General features: G+C 38.1%; 1 protein-coding gene across 4 annotated transcripts in view; it reads right to left on the bottom strand.

The window, feature by feature from the left end:
- MME (membrane metalloendopeptidase) overlaps positions 1-21,943 on the bottom strand; it is a 65,389-nt gene that overhangs the window by 6,638 nt on the left and 36,808 nt on the right. For all 4 annotated transcript variants that reach the window (XM_075570511.1, XM_075570512.1, XM_075570513.1 and 1 more), the window contains 13 exons: positions 18,999-19,117; positions 18,428-18,493; positions 17,927-18,061; positions 15,669-15,770; positions 13,257-13,393; positions 13,059-13,152; positions 12,453-12,581; positions 12,156-12,254; positions 11,404-11,481; positions 10,826-10,929; positions 6,039-6,097; positions 2,951-3,070; positions 1,922-2,055 (listed from right to left, as the gene is read on the bottom strand). In XM_075570511.1, the coding sequence (XP_075426626.1) occupies positions 1,922-2,055; positions 2,951-3,070; positions 6,039-6,097; positions 10,826-10,929; positions 11,404-11,481; positions 12,156-12,254; positions 12,453-12,581; positions 13,059-13,152; positions 13,257-13,393; positions 15,669-15,770; positions 17,927-18,061; positions 18,428-18,493; positions 18,999-19,117 (1,376 nt within the window). The remainder of the gene's footprint in view (positions 1-1,921; positions 2,056-2,950; positions 3,071-6,038; positions 6,098-10,825; positions 10,930-11,403; positions 11,482-12,155; positions 12,255-12,452; positions 12,582-13,058; positions 13,153-13,256; positions 13,394-15,668; positions 15,771-17,926; positions 18,062-18,427; positions 18,494-18,998; positions 19,118-21,943) is intronic.

Below are 21,943 nucleotides of genomic sequence, written 5' to 3'. Positions count from 1 at the left end.
ACCAAAACGCAACCCAAACCACAAACATGAACCTCATTCTGAGAGTAACCCTATAGCCCCATCCCCTCTCCCAACACTGCTCACAATATTCAGTTTGTCCCAGTATCCGAAGAGGAGATTACACAAGCGCTCCTCAAACTAAAACTAAACAGCCAATGTGGACCTGACTTTCCTAAGGAACTTTCCTAAGTTCCTAAGACTTGGTGCCCCAGCCATTTCCAAACCAATTGCTTCCATAAATCAACTCTATTCTGTCTGCAGGCCATATTCACAAGACTTGGAAAACTACCAGAGTTGTCCCAATCTTGAAAAGTGGGGACAAAAACACTTCTCAAACTACAGGTCAATCTCTCTTCTCCCAATACTATCCAAAGCCATGGAAAAATATGATCACTCCCAATTGCGATTACTATACCAAGACCAATTTCCCTAGCCAATTCCAATTTGGCTTTCATTCCAAACACCCCACAGTAAATACCCTGCTAAAAGTTTGCAATGAAATCCAGTGTGGAATGGAACTGGGACAACTCACTGGTGCAATATTCCTAGATTTTGCAAAGGCTTTTGATACTGTTGACCATGTTATCTTGCTTAAACTCCAGTGCTCTGGAATAGGGAAGCATGCATTAAACTAGTTTCCCAGTTTCCTAGATCCCAACATGTGTTATCTCAGGCTCTAACTCCAACCCCTTGGATATACCTGTGGTGTCCCACAAGGCTCTGTTCTGGCCCCCCTACTCTTCTCAGTGTTCATCAATGATGTTCCTACAGCTTGTAAGGGAGCTTCAATACACATGTATGAAGATGACACAATCTTATATGCACACAGACCTAGCCCCTCCGACCTTTAACACATACTTCAATCTGACTTTTTGAGACTTGAACATTGGATTTCCCAAAACAAATGGTTTTAAAATACTGACAAGACTGTAACAATGGTATTTGGGACCAAGGCTACATTTTTAAAGCTCCAGTGACTGAGCTCCAGATCAGAACCAACCCCAACTCCTGTTACTAGTTTTAAATACTTGGGCATATGATTTGACTCCCATTTAGCATTCGAGATGCACATAGATACCCTGACATCCAAAACCTATGCCAAACTATGTGTACTTTACAGAAACAAATCCTCACTAAGTCTGCTGGTCAGAAAGCGTATCGCACAGCAGATGCTAATGCCAATTATCAACTATGGGGACATAGTATACGGCTCGGCACCCCAAAACCACCTTAGCAAACTTGATACCCTCTACAATTCAATATGCCATTGTGTTCTCCAATGCAACCACAACACACATCACTGAAAAATACTCAAAGAACTAGATTGGTCATCACTTGAGTCTAGGCGCAAAGTTCATCTTTCCTGTCTTGCCTTCAAATACTTTCTGTGCAACCTACCCTTCTATCTGAACAAGCTCCTCACCACTATCACACGCAGCACTTATCTGATATCTGACTGCAAAAGACTGTTCATGGTCCCAAGTTTCAACAAAGTATCCGTCTGATCCTTCTCTTACCGCACACCTCAAAACTGGAACAATTTACCAGAGACCCTCACAGCCACCACCAGTCTAAAGTTCTTCCAAAACTAAAGCTGTCTCACATTTTAATCTGGTCTGTAACTGTTACATACGCCTATAATATATATTATCTCTAACTGTGCATGCAATGACTTGTATATAATGTATACCCTGTTCACTTACGTAACTATGTACAGTATTGTAACATGTATTATTTTATCTTAACTCTATGTCCAGGACATACTTGTAAATGAGGTAACTCAATGTACTGTATTACTTCCTGGTAAAACATTTTATAAATAAAATCTGGTGGCACTTAAGGAGAGTTACTGCCCCACAGAGTCATGTATTTTTGTTATATGTGGTTTCAAATTAAAAAAATTATAAAGTACCCAACATACATTTTTTCCTCCAGCCAAACTCCATGAGTAGTTTCCATACTGATATACAAAGCACTGTGACAAATCGTTAAATTTTTTTAGTGATTCATCAGTCCACCAGTTAACAAGATCGCCCTTCTCGTCATAGTTCTTACCTGCAATATGAAAACAAGTTACTATATTATATGGCAACCTTACAATATTGGGTGTTCATTCGTTACAAAGCATTTTCATCAATTACTCCAAGGAAAATAGTTAGTAACTAAGGAAAATGATAAAAATGGTAAGTTAGGTGTAACATCTTTATTGCCTACCTGATATTCATACAAGTCAACTATTAGGGCATCTGAGTTCCCTTTGTTAGGAAGTGACATTATGAACAATTAATGTAGTATGAGAACGTAGCCTATTGGGTCCTATTCATTAAGGTCAAAGCCCATTGACTTGAATGGGCTGTAAGGTGTCTTCCAGCGATAAAAGGTACCTTATGGTTGAAAACAGCTCATTAAATTTGACCCTTAGACGTTTGCCTGCTGAATTCAAAACAGTGCACTTTAACGTCCACTTCTTCACACAAAGCAAAATCAATTATAAAAAAAAAATTACAAACCAGGTAAGCCCAATGCCATTAACATGTAATTTATTATTTACTAAAATATATTTGTTGATAAGTATGCCAACCCTATTTTCCGACTCATTTATTCATGTACACTACTGATGACCTGATATAAAAGGTTTTCATTCTGAAATTCTCTTTCTAATTTTCTTACCTCGTGTCAGTTACAGTTGATCTAGACTATATTAAGTGTACCGTCTTTAAAAAAATAAAAACAAAAATGCTATTCTTTTACAGAGGGCGACAAATTGAGGCATTCTTAGGGTCTTAAGTACCAAAGTCTCCGAGCTGTAACAACCAAGGGAGTCTGGGCCAAGAACAAAAATAAAACAAAAAAGATGTGTCGCAGGAAATGTCTCCATATAAAGCAATACAATTATTAAGCACCAATATTGCTCAGTTTTGCATGTATAGAAAATAAATGGGAACCCTACCGTTGTTATCAAAACCATGAGTGAGTTCATGTCCAATGACTGTGCCGATGCCACCGTAGTGCAGGGCTGCAGGCTCTAATGCACTGAAGAAAGGGGGTTGCAAAATACCTGCAGGAAGCACTAGAAAAAGAAAAAAATGGTTATAGCATTACTTATTAGTAACCTTGAGTGCTACAGAAGTTCTGAAACTGTTATTCTATGCAGCATGTCGATAATATTTCCATTACTAAAGTGATCTTATACAGTATGTAATCATAGACCATATAAAAAGAAGCTAATTATTAATTTCTCCGGCATTGTTATATATTAAACTCCCTGTAAAATGGATAACTGCATGTCCGGGACCTTTGTAAACCCTATTCGTAACATAAAAAATACATCTAATAAACACGGTTAGATTTTGCTAGGCATTTGCTTTTACGAAATTCCATGAAGGTTTGATCCTGGCTAGTATTGTTATGGCATTACCAACATTTATGTTGGAAAGAACACATTGTTGGTAATGTACTTAAAAAAAAGTCTCTATTGCTATATATGATTTAAACTGTACAGCGACTACTGTAAGAAATTGTCCATATTCTGTTGGCTATGAGTCAAGCCTCATGATGACTGCTATGTAAACACTGGTGTTCCGTTCATTAGTTTGTAGTGAATAGAAATTGGTTGCCGTGTTTGTGAGTTAGTATGTTTAAAGGTAGTTGAACAGATACATCCTACAGTATGTACCAACATTGCCTTTTTGTGGCAGGTTCCCCAACGCTGAGCTGCTTATTCCGAAACCGGATACCAGCATTCTGAGGGAGGACGTCCAGTAACCGGTGTCTGTATCCTGCTGTGCCTGCCGAGTGGTAACATGTCCCTAACATGTCATGCTATTAACCCTTTTTGTTGATGTACGTGCAATACTCACCCTTACACTATAAATAATTATTTTATTATACTACACAATGGTTTTTTTGCGCTGTTCTTTTTTTGTTTCCGTGTTTGTGAGTTAGTATGTTTAAAGGAAGTTGAACAGATACATCCTACTGTATGTACCAACATTGCCTTTTTGTGTTTGTTAGTAAAAAAATAAAAGAAATTAAAACATTTTACCACACACACAAAATCGGAAAAATAATACTTTAGGCGAGATTCAGTAAGTCACAATGCGGGGTACTACATCCAATCAGGTAGCTACCATTTAACTATGGAGGTTAATGCTGCTTTGGGGGGCTTCACCATGTATCACGGCTTGGAGAATCACGGCCTTTCAGCACAAAGGTCACAAACCTGTTTTGATACAGTCCTTTATAAATACGTAGGTGGCTACTCAGTGGAAAGACTACAGATACACACTATAAAGGTAGATGCCCACATAGGACCAATGTAAACAAATGGTAGTGAATGTATATGTTTATTGGTAATGGTTATATCTTTGTGATTTAGGTCTTTTTTGATCAGGTACTTAAGTAATGGGGAATAAAAAAAGTGACACAAATACTCCACCGTACATAGTACAGTAATGAGAAAGAACACTTATCGCACATTCATGTGTCTCACACGGCTTCCCAAACCTGCCTTACCACACATATCACACAGAATACAGTGCTTCCACAACACCCATGGATTCTGGGTAATGACATGCAAACGCAACTCATAGGGGTCAATTTGGAGTTGTCATTACCCAACTAATTGAGCAAGTGACAGATTGTACTTTTTTCAGCATAAAAATAAGACCCCGATTTAGAGTTGGTGAAAAATAAGCGCAAATCACTGTTTGCATGGAGATTCTTAACGACTTGACAGTAAGAGTGGAGGCATCCATTCCCGATTTGCATACATGGGATTAACGTGGTGATTCACACATCCAATTTTACTTGTCGTAGTAGCATCTAATTTAGAGTTGGGTTAAGAGCTATTCTTAATTTAAGAAGCCTTCTTAATTATGCGCTTTAGCAACACACCACGTCTGGATCCATCGCAAAGTGGTGAAATTCTGCCCAAAATTTGCAAAAACACCCATCTTAAAACTGTTAAGATAACTAGTGCCCACCCAGTTACCCTGGATGCATGTTGTAACGTTCCATTCATTGCTTCACTGATAAAAACAACATGAACGAGGAGTTGCTCTTTAATTCAATTGAATCTGAAAGTATCTGTTTTTTTTTTTAAAAGGGGACCATTCTTAGACCCAAAGGCTTGGTCTAAGCAAACACTAGCTCAGGAACGCTTCACAACTATCCAAACCAGGGTTTCCAGCCCTACTGTAGTTATAGCATCAGGTTGGAGCCAATTGGTACTTAAAGCTGCAGTTCAGGCAATATCCTGCATGTGTGTTTTTTTTAATAAATCAGTTCTGTATTAAGAAAAAATACTTTTAGCATTTTCTGGTTTAAAAAACAACAACTTTGAAAGACCAATGTTCTTGTATTCTATTTTAACAAGCATGCTTGTTCCTATAGCAACGATTTACATTCCCCATATTTAAAGATGTCGCCAAACTTTGCCGATCAATAGACGGAGAACGAATTGACCGGCAGCTATGCAGTTCTTTAAGTAATTAGAGATTGCCCACATGAAACTATTGAAGTAAAAAAAAAATTTAAAAAAGAAAAGAAAAAAAAAAGCCTGAACTGCAGCTTTAACCGGTGTCTCTGATTTGCTCTTGTAGTCTAATATTTTGTTTTTGCATCTATCTATCATGTTATTTTCTCTGAAGGGAATTCCTTAGCAAATAATTCTTGTTTACAACTAAAGATTGGGTGGATATTGAATGTGAAATAATCAACAATGTAATTGGAAACAATAACTTAATTTCTAATCTCTTGATAATCATGATCAGAACCCATCTCAAAATATGTTAAGCCATCCAACAGTAGCAGATGTTACATGATCATTCTTTGGAGTATTACATTTTAAAGATAGAAATATAATAGCTTGGGCAAACTCTTATCTATTTTGGTCTATCCTGATGTAGATAATTTTTTTAATAATTTAATAATTTCAGTGGATATTTGTAAATATTTTATAGTACATGCAAATACAATTTGTAAGGCATAAAAACATTGAAAGTAAAACATTTTATTCAACAAGGAGGCATTATTACCTATTTGATTATTGGAAGTAGCGTAAAAAGCATTAATTTCAGCTGCACCGTTCATCCACCTAAAGGAAAACACACAAAAAATGAATTAGAATTGATCTTTTAAGAATATAATACATTATGGACAAATGCAATACTTTGAAAATACATTATAACTCTACAACTATTTTACTTAAACCAAAAAAAAAAATGTATTTGCGAATGAAAGCATTCATTTAACATAAATAAACTGTTGTCCGGCAGAGATAGAAAACGGAGGGTAACATTTGTAGGACTGTTACTAAATCCATTTATTCTGTATAGACCTGCCCAGAAATGTATTGGCAGCAATGTAGAATACCAAAGTATGTATTCATTTAATGAATGCCATGTGCAGAGGATCTAATAAATAAAAAATAAAAAATAAATACATATTTGCATTATTATTACAAGGATGAAGACAATACAGAGACGCCTATTTCTTAAATATCTGTTGCACTAGCTAGGAACAATAAGGAACTGTATTTAACAGGAATTTTATTAGCTTAATTTTTTGAGTCTTAATTAAAAACACTCATATAGACACAAAGGCCCAACTCCACAAAAAGGTGCTAAGCTTTAGCACGCCTCAGCTTCCATTCATATGAATGGAGTAAACGCAGGATAAATCTTCGCACCCTTTTGTGGATCAGGCCATAGTATTTTGTAATCTACTGTTTTTATATGTTCCGGACAAGTATAATTCAATATTAAACTTGAGATTCACACTGTATTTACAGAAATAAACTTGGAACTGCTTTAGTCACATGACCAAATTCGAGATTACATGCTTTACCTAGCTTTTTGTGTATGTATGTAATGGTGTATGTATGTATGTGTATGTGTATATTATATATATAGATATATATCTATATATATCTATATATATTATATATATAGATATATATATAGATATTTATATATATGTGTGTGTGTGTATATGTGCGTGCATACATGTGTGTCATAATATATATATATATATACACACACACACACACACACACACACACACACACACACACACACACACACACACACACACACACACACACACACACACACACACACACACACACACACACACACTTGTGTGAAAAAGAAAGTACACCCTCTTTGAATTCTATGGTTGCACATATCAGGACATAATAACAATCATCTGTTCCTTAGCAGGTCTTAAAATTAGGTAAATACAACATAGATGAACAACAACACAGGACATATTACACCGTGTCATGATTTATTTAACAATAGCTTGTAAAACCACCTTTAGCAGCAATAACTTGAAGTAATCGTTTTCTGTATGACTTTATCAATCTCTCACATCATTGTGGAGGAATTTTGTCCCACTCTTCTTTACAATGTTGCTTCAGTTCATTGAGGTTTGCGGGTATTTGTTTATGCACAGCTCTCTTAGGTCCAGCCATAGCATTTCAATCGGGTTGAGGTTTGGAATTTGACTGGGCCATTGCAACAAATTGATTCTTTTCTTTTTCAGCCATTCTGTTGTACATTTGCTGGTATGCTTGGGATCATTGTCATGTTGCATGACCCAATTTCGGCCAAGCTCTAGCTGTCGGACAGATGGCCTCACCTTTGACTCTAGAATACTTTGGTATACAGAGGAGTTCATTGTCGACTCAATGACTGCAAGGTTCCCAGGTCCTGTGGCTGCAAAAACAAGCCCAAATCCTCACCCCTGCACCACCGTGCTTGACAGTTGATATGAGGTGTTTGTGCTAATATGCAGTGTTTGGTTTTCGCTAAACGTGGTGCTGTGCATTATGGCCAAACCTCCACTTTGGTCTCGTCTGTCCAAAGGACATTGTTCCTGAAGTCTTGTAGTGTGTTCAGATGCAACTTTGCAAACCTAAGCCGTGCTGCCATGTTCTTTTTAGAGAAAAGAGACTTCCTCCTGGCAACCCTTCCAAACAAACCGTACTTGTTCAGTCTTTTTCTAATTGTACTGTCATGAGCTTTAACATTTAACATGCTAACTGAGGCCTGTAGAGTCTGAGATGTAACTCAAGTATTTTGCAATTTCTCTGAGCATTGCACATTCTGACCTTGGGCTGAATTTGCTGAGATGTCCACTCCTGGGAAGATTGGCAACTGTCTTGAATGTTTTCCACTTTTGAATAATCTTTCTTACTCTAGAATGATGGACTTTAAATTGTTTGGAAATGGCCTTATAATCCTTCCCAGATTGATGGGCAGCAACAATTGCTTCTCTAAGATCATTGCTGATGTCTTTCCTCCTTAGCATTGTGTTAACACACACCCGAATGCTTCAGACCAGCAAACTGCTAAAACTTCGGCTTTTATAGAGTTGGTCACACTCGCTGATGATCAATTAATCAAGGGTATTTGATTAGCAGCACCTGTCTGCTACTTAGCATCTTAATTAATATGGAAGCAGTAAGTGTGTACTTAGTTTTTCACACACAGCTCTTCCATTTTGGCTTTATTTTTGTTAAATAAATCATGACACGGTGTAATATGTCATGTATTGCTGTTCATCTGAGGTTTTATTTACCTAATTTTTAGACCTGCTAAGGAATAGCTGATTGTTATTATGTCCTGATATGTAAAACCATGGAATTCAAAGAGTATACATTATTTTTCACATGACTGTGTGTAAATACACACACACACACACACACACACACACACACACACACACACACACACACACACACACACACACACACACACACACACACACACACACACACACACACACACACACACACACACGAATAAATTAGTTCTTCAGTATTAGGTGATATCTTTTATATTTGGACTAACAATTTATGTCATAGGACAAGCTTTTGAGAGTTTTCCTCTCTTTCTCAGGTCAAGCAATACTGATTTACAAAGGCTTCTATGATTTAGAGATTAGAAAAATACAAAAAGGGGAAGAAGAAAAAAAAACAGATGTAGATGAGGTGGGTGATGGAGGAATGTTCGAAAACCCTGGAAGTGTGATAAAACAGTGATAAGGGATGTGAGAATATGGAATGGGGGGCTGTACATCCACAGCAGCACAGCGGGGAAACATTGGCAGGGAGACAGGAGAGGACCATTACAACAAATTATGATAGTGTGTGAGAAACCCCATATCCGCATTACAACAGTAACACTGAAAGATGGCAAACTACACACATCTGTATACAAGAAACCAACAGACGGAGGCAGTTACCTCCACAACTCCAGCTTCTATCCCACTCATACAAAACAAGGTATCATACACAGCCAGGCTATAAGATACTACCGCATATGCTCTGACACTGAAGACAGAAACAGGCATGTCAAACCTGACCGAATCGTTCAGACAGAAGGGATACAAATCAAACACCATTGCCAGAACTACAGTATTACATCTGCACTAAAAGCCCCACGAGAACACATACTACACAATACAGACAGAAAGAACCTATCACATTCATACCACCAGTGGCCACATACAACCCTACCCTAGAGGGAAAATGAAAAATAATCAAAGATCTGCAACCCATGCTAGCAAAGAATGTGACATTAAAAGAAATCTATCCCAAACCTCCCATTCTCGCATTCCAGCAACCACCAAACCTCAAACAGAAATTAGTCAACAGAAAACTTCACAACAAACTTAAATACTCTGACAATGGCATAAAACCGTGCAAGAACACACATTGCAAACTCTGCAAACATAAATGCCAAGATCCCACAGCCAAAAAAATAAAATAAAGGACTTTCACAAATATTTCAAACTTTCAACTTTTTAGTTTACAGGTTTTTTCATTCATTATTTATTATTTGCCTTATTATGGAGGGGGGGGGGGTCGGAAATAAGAGGATGGGAATTTTCTATGTTTTGGTTCGAGTTTTGCTCAGCTATGAATGTTTATTCCGACTGAACTTCAACATGTGTGAATTTTTTGAATTTGTAACCCACGAAACTGCCCCAATCCTTCTAAAATACTGTGATAGATAAAATACTGGGATTTACATGAGTAGAAGAATGACGGAAACTTTCTTTCCTAGTTAAAGCAGTGAAAGGGATCATCATTGTAGCCGATGAGTAACCAGATGGACCTGAAGCAGAGCCTGGCTCTTTTAAAAAGGCTGAATTTCTCTAGGTCAGCGGTGCTCAACTCCAGTCCTCAAGACCCCCAATCGGGTCAAGTTTTAAGGGTATCCCAGCTTCAGTACAGGAGGCTCAATCACTGTCTCAGTCAAAGACTGAGCCACCTGTGCTGAAGCTGGGATTTTCTTAAAACCTAATGTGTTTTGTGGAGGGGGGAAGTCTTGAGGACAGGAGTTGAGCACCCCTGCTCTAGGCTAGAGAAGGCCAAGAAAAAGGGGTAAGCTTTGTCCACAGAGCGAGCCCTGAGCATACACCTCCTTTTGAACTTATGTAAACGTTGAACGTTCTGTGCTTTGTTTTACATTTTGACCCCAGTCCAAGAGTATCTGAACTGAGGTGATAGTTAAAGTTAGACTGCTATGTTGCAACCAGCCAGTAGTTTAGTTAGTAAGCCAGGTTTTTCTTTTTACATTTGTGTTTGATCAGTAAAAAGGGCACTAATCAAGTTCCGTAAACCTTACAGATACACTACATACTCTGGCTTTACCAATTCCTTTACACCTGAAGGCACGTCAGACTGGGGGAGAAGGAGGGTGTCTTGACACAATACATAGAAGCTGAATAAACACTAAGCTGCCATACAACACACAATAATAAAAAAAAAAAACATTTTACAATATATATGTACGTTTACAGAAATACATACACGTTTGTGTCTACCCGTTCTCGGAGTTTCTGTGCCTTTATAACTTGGCCATATGCATACATTTTTAGTTTATTTTCAAAATATTCATCTTCCTTGAAGTCCAACTAAAACAAATGACAAGAAAGAGAGTTTACAAAAATTCATTATATTTCAAATAACAAAGCATATTTCCCCAGGCATGTAATTGTTACACTGACTTCCAATATATATTGACTTCAATGGGGGCCATCATCCAAAAACTTCCCAACCACTTTGGGGAAAATAGAATAAGTCCCTTAGTGGTTAATGTACAAAAAGTGTAGTAGGCGACTTGAATGGACTGTTGATGGCCATTCACTTGAAGCCATGATAACCCATAAAGCCTCCATGATGGGAGAAGGATAAGTACAAGAGTAATGTCACGCTCTTTGAAAGGGGTATAATCTTTGTAAATCCTTCTGATCTTTGACTTTTTACACAGACACCCAAAACGTTAGAGGCTATAAGCTCTATATAGGGCAAGGACTTGTGCCTGAAGTATTTTATATACAGTGTGGTGTGCCCTTTTTAAACTGAATGTCCCATTTTTGCTTGCTTACCTGAGCAAAATCCTTATTCAGTTTGCTGTCATTAAAGGTGTCATCTGAATAACCAATTTTCTCCTCAATTTTTAAAGCCTAGGAATAATAATTATAATTATTACTAAAGACGAGAATGTATTCAAGCAAGTAACAAACTGAACCCTTTCTATTTACAAGTGACAGTTGAAAGCAAGACCTTTGTTGTTTATACTGTAGCTACTGATGGAATCGAATATTGAAAAACAATTCAGTACCAGTATGTAAAGAGAATGTTCCATTTTCCAACTTAAAGCTGCCGTTCAATTCAATACAGTATGTGCATAAATACAATCTGCACACCGACAGGTGATTAGTTAAGTTGCCGATCGATCCGCAAAGATTCGGCTCAGGGGTTCACTAAATCAGTCAGTGTTAGAGAAGAGTACCCAAGATGCAACGTTCTGTGTGGAAGATCTTGTGACCAAGCCAGATGCAATTGGTGCACTGCTGGAGAGGTCAAAAGGGGTGTGCCAGAGCCCGTCTCAGAAGAGGAAGTGACTTTGTAATTGGTTGCTATATTAGAATACATTAACAAGGTCTTTAAAAAATTTTTTTTTTATTTTTTTTAAATGTTACAGGTATTTTCTCATAGTACAGAACTGATTTAAAAAAAATACAAAAAAAAAAACCACGCATATATTTAGGATATTGCTTGAACTACAGCTTTATGTTCTTGAAAGCATAAGCGTTACATTTGTTAGAGAATTTAAAACCGATACGCAATGCCTAACCTTTAGTTCTGCTTTCTTTTTTGTCGTTTCATCCATCCATTTCTGGTCCTCCAACATTTGCAAGAAACTTTTACGGATTTCTGCAGTCATCTTTTTAACCTGACCAATAGAAGAAAAATTAAGCAAATATTTTATATAAGGCTAGATTTTGCACTTTCACTCATGCTAGACTTAAAATAGCGATTAGACATGTGCAATAACTTGCATAATTAAGCGGTCCTAGTCGTTAATGCATAAATACTTTTTTATGACATAACATCAAAATCAACCTATGTTATTAATGCTACTGTATATTACCACATCTTTACTGCCTCCAGAAAACGACGCCTCCACATATAATCTTCCAACAACATCATCAAACGAGTTACTCATAAAGTCAACACAGGTTTGCCAAAGTGGACCCTCTGTAGTCTGACCATATAGTGCCTGTAATAAAAAAAAACACATTTGTAATCATGAATGATGGTTTTCAAAGCATCAGTTACAAGAACTTAAAGGAAACATAATGTTCCGCAAACAGTCGAAGGAACAGTTTACTAGAAATAGTCTTGGAGAAAGAACTTGTGTGTATGATATTAACATTACAGACTTTGCTGGACGTAGGTTCTCGAGCACCCAAGAGAACCTACACCCAGCAATTTCTACAGAGGTTTTTTTGGGGAGAAACCCATGTTTTTTTAGTCTGCAGGACATTGCACCAATGAAAAGTCTTGCATTCATTTTGGACACTTTATTATATGTTTTTGGTTATTATCGCTGGTTGACCACTTAATATTCCCTTTAGGGGTTTACTATAGTGTTAGCGCTTGTGTAGGCTATTTCTTCCACATAATAGAACAGACTGGTTGATGCCAACTGCATGATGCCATTGGGGAATTAAAAGAGACCAAACGTTTACAGTACCTCGTTTAAAGGCTTTACTGCGTCCTTGTATTCACGGCTTAGGCCACCCACAACGTTTCTGATATATTTCAAGGCAAGGTGGTTCTGGAGAACTCTATAACAAAGTAATGACAATATGCGGGCAATATCGTAAACTTTTTTTTTTCTCACAACCTTCAGCAAATTCAACCATTTCTATTATATATTTCATGATCCTACCTGGCTTTATATTTGGGTACAAGGGCAGCAAATGCCTTTATATATTCAGAGGCATACATAATCACATTTTCGCTTGCCTGAATTGTAATCCCACCAGGTTCAAGTACTTGATTGATGAAGGACAACCAGTTTAAATTCTAAAAAAAAAAGAGAAAGAAATAGAACAAACATTTACAGAGCATGTTAAAGAACAGAAGGGTGTCTCTGGATCACCTTGTGATTATGTAACAATTTGGTCAAATATAAGGTCCTGCTCAGTAGCATACAGATGTAACACCCACTGATAATGCAGAATATACCAATATAATGCACCAGTGAGTGTAATATTATTTGCTATATACAGTATTTTATTTATTTATTTATAAAATATTTTACCAGGAAGTAATACATTGAGAGTTATCTCTCGTTTTCAAGTATGTCCTGGGCACAGAGTTAAGACAAATAATACATGGTTACAAATACAGTTACATAAATGAACAGGGTATACATTATATACAAGACATTGCATGCACAGTTAAAGATAATATATATTATAGGCGTATGTAACAGTTACCGACCAGATTAAAATGTGAGACAGTATGTACATTGATTGATAAGGATAGCATTCCAGCATTGTGGTATGAAGAGAAAACGTAACTAGTAGTAACACCTAACATTTCAAGAAGGGACATTTTACAAATGTCTCTCTGTTCTAGAAGCTAGGCCATAATAATCTCAAACTATCCTCAATAAAAGGCTCCAGGCTGCCAGCATATCTAAACATAAAGATGTGCGAACCAATGCAAAAATTTGCCTTTAAGGAGCTTATTCTATATCTGCTGAAGCGCCCAATTGAACTTAAGGGGGAATTGCGGCCGAAAATGGACTTGTCAGACCGCTGCAACGGCTATAGACAAAGTCTTAGAGTTGCAAGAAGAAGAAAAAAAGCCACAGCTGAGTCAGAGTTCGCCGAGTGCCATCTCAATGTGCTCTGTCATTGCATCCAAGGCCTTGGACATGGTAAAAAAGACTGTGCTGAGCCAAATCAAATTTGGGGAAAAAACGATTAAAATGTCAGAAATGCATTTGACCGGTTCCCCCATTTATGGTTGGTACGTACGTCTGTAGTTTGTACACACATACACTTTTGCAAATATAATATATACACACACACACCTCCCCCCTACACTAATAATTTTAACATACCGTGCAGGAATCGAACCCATGACCTTTCATAGACTAGTAGCGATTCTTTACCTGCTACACTATAGGATTGGTGTGATGTCATTGACTATTATCACCCTTAATTTCTACTGTACAGAACTGAAAGATTATATGTTACATCAACTGCAGCATTTCACAGACTGCAGCGGCCATTTCGTTAGGCACACAATCAGGCTTTTTATAGATTTATAAAAGGAGCACCAAACGATTGCCAGCTTAGGTAAGAATGTAGAATGATACCTTGTCACATGCTTACATATGCAAAGGAAGAGGGGGGTTGGGGGGAGATTACAAAAAAGGGGGAGGGGAAGTAGTATAGGCAGGAGGGAGAGGATTAAGGATATCAGGAGCAGAGACCTACGAAAGCGTCCCAACTGTGTTAGATAAATGTTTTGCATTTTTTACAAGTTTTGTTAATCCTTACGGGGCTAATAATTTTGTAACCTTAGTCGTAGATGATGCAATTTCACAAGCTTCCAATTAAATTTCACAAGACATTGAGCCAAATGATGATCCATTTACTTATATACAGTACCTCTAAATAGTGATATTTATGTTCTGCATGTAGAAGTAGCGATTTGAGGGTATGGAACAGGATTAAGAAGGCTTGGCAAATATTTGGCATCCCTTTGCAAAAATGCAAAGGCCGATTTCACTTGGTTCGTGAACTGAGAAAAACATTTTGCACATCTGCATAGATAGGGGAGGTGCAGAAGATGAGTAGTGTTTGAGACAAATTACTCTAGAAGAAACATTTTGCAAAGGACTGAGACTTGACAACATGATTCTGGAGAAAGCAGAATGGCAAGGACAGACTGGAGTATCATCAGCAGAAAGATGATAATGGAAACCAAATGAGTGGATTAGCTCAATTAGGAGTGGGAAAAGAGCAACAGTTCTAGTACAGAGCCCTGTGGAACTGGACAGAAAGTGAGAGATGAGAGAAGGGTATCAGCAAAGTAAACACTGAAGGAACAGTTACACAAGTAGTCAATATGTTACAAGCTTTCGAACCTCTCAGGACCCTTCAATCGGGGAACCAATGCTTGTAACATATCGACTACTTATTGGTCCAATAAAAAGGTGTCATAGCTATCTACTCCATCTCCTTCCTCTGTTACTACAAATAGAAACTAAACCGAGAGAGCTGTCTTGCAGAGTCAGTTTGGAGAGTGAAGAAAAGGATTTACTGACCAAGACTACACTCACCTGGCCATTCATAACCACTGGGTACTCCGTTGCAACCTGTGAAAGTTGCATCTTGTGGTAAATGTTATTAGGATCACTTCTGATGTCATCTGGAATTGATGCCTACGAAAAAGAAAAGAAGTCACAAAGCTGTTAACCCTTCTTAAAAACATCACTATGAAAATAATTTGGGACAGATACAGATCTGGCCCCTTCCCCTTGACATGGATTCTCATTTTTTAAGCAGTGAAGGCTCCTTTACTACTTAAGTAAAGAGTAAGCAGACGATTGAGCAAAAAATTGGCAGCAAATATGTATTCAGTGATTCTGACCCCAAACTGCTCTGCAAGGAAAGTGTCTCTAGAAAATGGGACCAGCAGTGACTGCATTGTAAATGGCAGAGATGGGACACGTGATGACTCCCAACTGTCATGATGTTGGCCTTTAAAAAAAAAAAATAATGGGCCACATTATTTTTTTTGTGGTACACTGCAGAAGTTTGTTATACACTATAATACAAAACGTAGTATGGTAAAATGTACTAATATTAAGATGATTAATTTTCAGATATGATTATCCATGTATGCCAGGTTTCAGAATAATGTACAGTATACATACTGTAACTATTATACATTGTTTCAAGCATTAAAACCCATTCAATTACCATAAAGTGTACAACACATTTAAAGATTTGGAGTGTGGCCACTGTGTGTGCTAGGCTAGAAAATATTTCTTAGCAAAGCAGAATGTCTTACACCTACTAAATTAAAATGCAAAAGCAGCTGAAAATACCACTTTTCGTCACATACCCTTGGTCCACAGTTACGATGGGTAAAATTACAACATAGCCTGTAATAATATTTACAGAAACAAAATCACACTGGAATAGGTGACAGAATATACTGTATATACTATGTACAGTCAAGAAATAACTTATTAATTAAAGAGAGGAAATCCCACTAAGGGAAGTGTGAAACAGCAACCTCAGCTATGCAGACAGTGTGGTCATGGGATTAGCGAGGGTAAGAAGTCCTGGGTTTCAGTCTAGCGCTTATGTTACCATTCAGTGTGCCGCAAGAGCAAGGACAAGTAGGGAAAGGAGAACACTGCTCCGGTGTGTAATGAAAGCGCGCAGAGAGCGTTTCTCCCGTTACAAGCAAAATAGGGGCATTTGCTTAGTTGAGATTGCGTCACTGTACGATTTATCTTCTAAATCATTGGCTTTTAGTGTTTTACAGGCTATTGACACTCGCACACAGAGAGCCATTAGCACTGATGCCAATACTGTAGACATTTTCCGGACTCACTAGCCAATCTTCCTATTGAAATTTGTCTCACATTGTAAGAGGATACTTAACTATTACCCTGTATACAGCAGACTATTAAAAGGAGCAATCTTTGGCGATTTTTTTGGTGATGTGCGTGTGTGTGTTTATATAGATCAATGAAAATTGCATGAAAATTGACCGGCGTGGATTTCCGCTTTAACTTACAATATCCACAACAGAGGTTACAACCAAATCAATACAGCAACTAAATGCTGAGTTTATCAGTTTTAGCATACTATTCCCAACAGATTTTTGCCCATTCAGTATATTACCAATGATTGGTGGTATAATTAATTATCAACAAATTATATTGCTGTGATCTGGGAATTGACAACTTCACGTACCTGCTCTCAGTTTCTCTGGACTGCTTAATAGCTATAATTGAACTGAAAATATCAACTTGTGTATTGGGCTCAGCACTAATCACTGGCTATCCCTGATACTCTCCACTCATTAGCTGCAATTAAGAAGAGGCCATCATACACCACATTGACTGAATGATTACAGTATGTCAATGATTTACCCTTGATGATTATAACCTTGTGACACTGATCCTACTACTGTGACATTAGCCTGCAGAACCTACTATGGTGATAATCTCTGACTCTAGGACTCCTTATCCTCACTAATGCCGTGACTACAGTATGTAGTATGTTCCTGTCAATCGCAACATGTCTGCTTACTTTGCAATGTATAGTTAATCCCTCTAAGCCCGTTCAAGACGTGCTACTGTATCAACACGCAGTTCTTTCTAGACAACCTGTTCCACATTAAATTGGTTATCCAACTGGGAGGATAATATGCTGGTAGCACACCCACAACCACACATATAAAGAATAACTTATGAAAAAAATAATGATTTTGCATGCTTGAATTTGCATTGCTGTCATAATGTTAACCGTTGAATATTATATTTGTGTACAGTATGCCATATGGCTATATCTTGTTTACATTGGCAATTTCTTTCTCCAGTTCCAAAACTTGTTTCATTTCGTCTCTAATTTGGCCTTCATTAACGGTGAGATTCCTCTCCTTTCGGATAAGTACAGCCAAAGAAACCATGCTTTCCACATATGCTGTACATATCTATGGGGAAAAAGGAAGAGTGTTTTCAAAATTAAAGACGCAATATTGGTATGAATCCTCCCCTAAAAGTCACAGCCACGGTTAGCTACAGATTGAGCTAACCAGTTGAAATCCGTTTCCAGACTTTTCTATTCAAAATCCAAAAACAATAACATCCATATGTGCAAATATTAAGACTTTGGGGGGGAGGGGGGAGGGGTGGAGAGCCATCAGGGGGGCACAAGGGGAAAAGTGTGCGCTCCCCTGCTTTAGAGAATAGGTTAATAAACACAATTGGCTATGACTCTAGGCCGTAGTGTGTGGGACTGTACACCATTCCCACCCCCATGTGGAACTTTCAGGACTTTTCCGTAAACAACCCCATACCTGTTCATAAACACCAGTACATGCATAATAGTCACGTGATGGAAGTGCGAGGTCCGGTTGGTCAATCTTTAAAACAAAGCAAAAACAGTCAAACGATCAATCGGATGTGAAGTTGTATTGTATTGTATGTCTTTATTTATATAGCGCCATTAGTGTACATACTGTAGCGCTTCACAGTAGTAATACATGTCATGTTATATGTCATATCTATGGCAGTGTGGTCAATTTCTGAATCAACTGGTAATGTTATACTTGTGGGACTTACTGTATAGGAAAGAAAAACGAGCTACAGTAAGAAACAAGCTCTTTTCTTTGTGAAATGTGAAGGAGAAAGATCTATTTCCCTTACATGTGCCCACGATCTCCTTCCTTTGAAGTAGTTTTCACTACACACGTTTCTGATTTGTGCCTATATTACTGGCTTTTTAACGGCTGTGATATTTAAAGTGACCAGATGTGTAGAAATGTGGATATTTTAAGCCTATGCCATGGTGATTCCTATTGCATCAAACTTGATATTGTTTTGATAATGTGTCTCTTTCATTTAGTTCCTGGAGAAACCACAACTTACATGAACAATGCGTGAACTGGAATCCCGGTCATCTCCAGCCACATAAACTTTAATAAGCTGATATACGCCGTACTTTGCATTTAAATGTGAAATGGATTTTTCAGCGGACCATGTAGAACCTGAAAAATAGTTTAGACCTTGGTTATGTGAACTCCTTAATTGAAATACGCCATCATAGTGTTGTGTTTTCATTATGATAAATATTAACCCCATCACTGCCAAGTAGACCTCTAATGCATAGCCATTGGCAGCAAAGAGGTTAAAGTGTCCACCAAACCATATTTTGGCGAAGACACTCTTAAAAACATACATAAAATTGTGTTTTTGTGTCCGATTCTCAATACAAACTATAAAATATGCAGAGGAAACTGGGTTGTTAAAATGCAAGTCAAATCAAAAGTACAAATGACCTCAATGCTATGTCCGAGTATCCTTAGTACGAAATAGGAATTTGAGACCGTTCTTTTTAACAAATGGTGTAATAATCTGTTAAACAAGTGTTGGTCAGAAATAATAATGTATTGGGCTACTTAGATGTTAAAAAAAAAAAAAGAGTCTCTCTGGACCATTAAATGAATGAACTGTTATCAAGAAGAAGGCTTCAAAATTGCTTGGATGCATCACTGCAGTACCATTACACATTATCCTTTTTACACAAATATTTGTGTTTTTCCTTTCTTCTGAATAGCCTTTTAATCGCTGTATTTATTTACAGAAAATGAGTATTTTGGATATATTATTGGCGTCTTTGTTGCATTTTTCTTCCTAGAAAAGGGAGTATGCAATATTGATCTAGGTTAGGGAAGCACATTAAAAAGAATTTATACTCTGATAAAGGTTGGTAAAACATTTCAAAATGTTCTCCTAAATTAAATGAGCATATAAATGTAGATTGATTTAGGTAACTTCCCTTAGAATTCAGTGCACATTCAAAACAGCTGTCTGAGTACTGTAGGTTTACTGGCTATCCACTTATTAACCCACGCAGTGCTGAAAAGCTGTCTAATACGTTAGCAATAAGTTTACAGGTAGAGATGGGCGAACGTTTGGGGCGGACTTGGATCTGCAGCGGATTGGCTGGTTCCTTTGGTCCGCAGATATCAGAGCATCAAACTGAAAAAGGGCGATTCACGTTCTGGGAATTTTAATTTTTTTAAATTATTATAACCACCAATATATATTATATATATTATATAATTATTATAACCACTGCGGATTTCCGCAACATGTGGACGCATTTGTAGAAACCGATCCGCGGATTCGGCAATATGGTGGCGGATTGTTAAGAATCCGCCAATGGATTGCTGAATCCACGGGTTAGATTCTATGGGGCCTACTCTAGAAGGCTTCATTAAAAAACAAAACGCTGGGCCGGTTACGCCGCCAGTTTTTGGAGCGTTGCGATCATGGTATTCAGAAAGCCTCAATTACCGGTGATAGTAAAATTCCCAAAACCGGCGAGTAGCCAGCAGCGTGATGTGGGCCTCTCTCAATAGGGCTCACCTGACGATTTGTCCCAGATGCATAGAGAGCTGCACAGAGAGAGAGAGAGATTGCCGACTCTCCCTGCGCACATCCCGCCAGCGATTGCAGGCTTTTAATAAGCTAGTGTACATGAGCAGGGGGTCTCCGGAGCAGAACCGCGTTGATTTCAGGTCCCAAGATACAGCCCCTGCTTCCTGAGATACAGGTCCCGTTATGGGGTGCCGGTATCCCCAATGCATTTAATTGTCTCGCGTCACTTGACAGTGGGAATAAAATGCATAGGAGATATCGGCACCCCATAACGGGGCCTGTATCTCGGAAGCAGGGGGTCTCCAGACCTCAAATCAACTCCCTTCTGCTCCGGAGACCCCCTGCTCACGTACACTAGTATAATTTTTTTTTATTATAAAAAGTTTAATTACCTTAACAGCTAGCCTCTAAAGGTAATGAAGTTGCCTGTAAATGCATTTTTATTGTATGGGATTCATGCCGGGGGTCTCCAAAGCTGATATTAATGGGTATCAGCTCTGGAGACTCCCGGCATCAATCCGATGCAGGAAAAAAAGCATTTTTTTCCCCCCTAAGTCCTCTCTCGCTGCAGCTTCTCCCCAGCCTCACACCAACTTTTACTGGTGTGAGAATTTTGGGAGAAAATCACCATTCTAGAGACGTGATTAGCCTCGATAAACTAAAAATCGAGGCTACAAGAATTGCACGCGTTTCAAAACCTACCGATAAGAGGCTTATCGACGCTCACCCGGCGATCTGTTTTGAACGGCAGCAAAAAAATTGACGATTCATGCCTTTATCGCCCACTTATCGAGGCTTACTGAATAGCAGTAGGCATTTTGTCCGAAAAGGCCTCGATAAGGGGGTTATCGAAGCTTATAGAATAGGCCCCTATAAATCCGTCCACGGGTTGTATCCAACGGCGATTTTTGATTTGTCCGTGCGGATTGAAACTGCCCAAATCCATATGCAGATTTTACAACGCAAAACAGATTTGGTTTCATCAGCGAAAATCCGAGAAACGTATTTGCTCATTTCTAGTTATAGGGGTCCATGTTAAAAATGGATTTGAAGCAAAAAAGGTGACACTGTGCTCATTTGCATGTCATTTCCCAGAATCCCTAGCTGCAGTGGATGCATTGTATGCAAAGATATAATGGTGAAAAGCCGGGTTGCAGACCTGTCTGAGACGTGTACAGTATGTGCTCACAAGTTATATTTTTATTTGCTGCAGTGCACACATACAAACACTAAGTTTTTTTTCTGAGCCTCATCCAGTCTTTACATATTTAGCATTTCCAAAACACTCCCCTACTCTATACAACACGTAGAGGTACATATGAAGACACACAGGAAATTATCATATGTGGGTGTTTTATCTAGCTTTCTGTAGCCCGCAGGTATCGCTCGATGTGTCGTATAGATAACAGGTGCTCAGCTCCAGTCCTCAA

Source organism: Ascaphus truei, chromosome 14 (assembly GCF_040206685.1).
Source record: "Ascaphus truei isolate aAscTru1 chromosome 14, aAscTru1.hap1, whole genome shotgun sequence".
NCBI lineage: Eukaryota > Metazoa > Chordata > Amphibia > Anura > Ascaphidae > Ascaphus > Ascaphus truei.
This window is presented reverse-complemented; position numbering and strand designations above follow the sequence as displayed.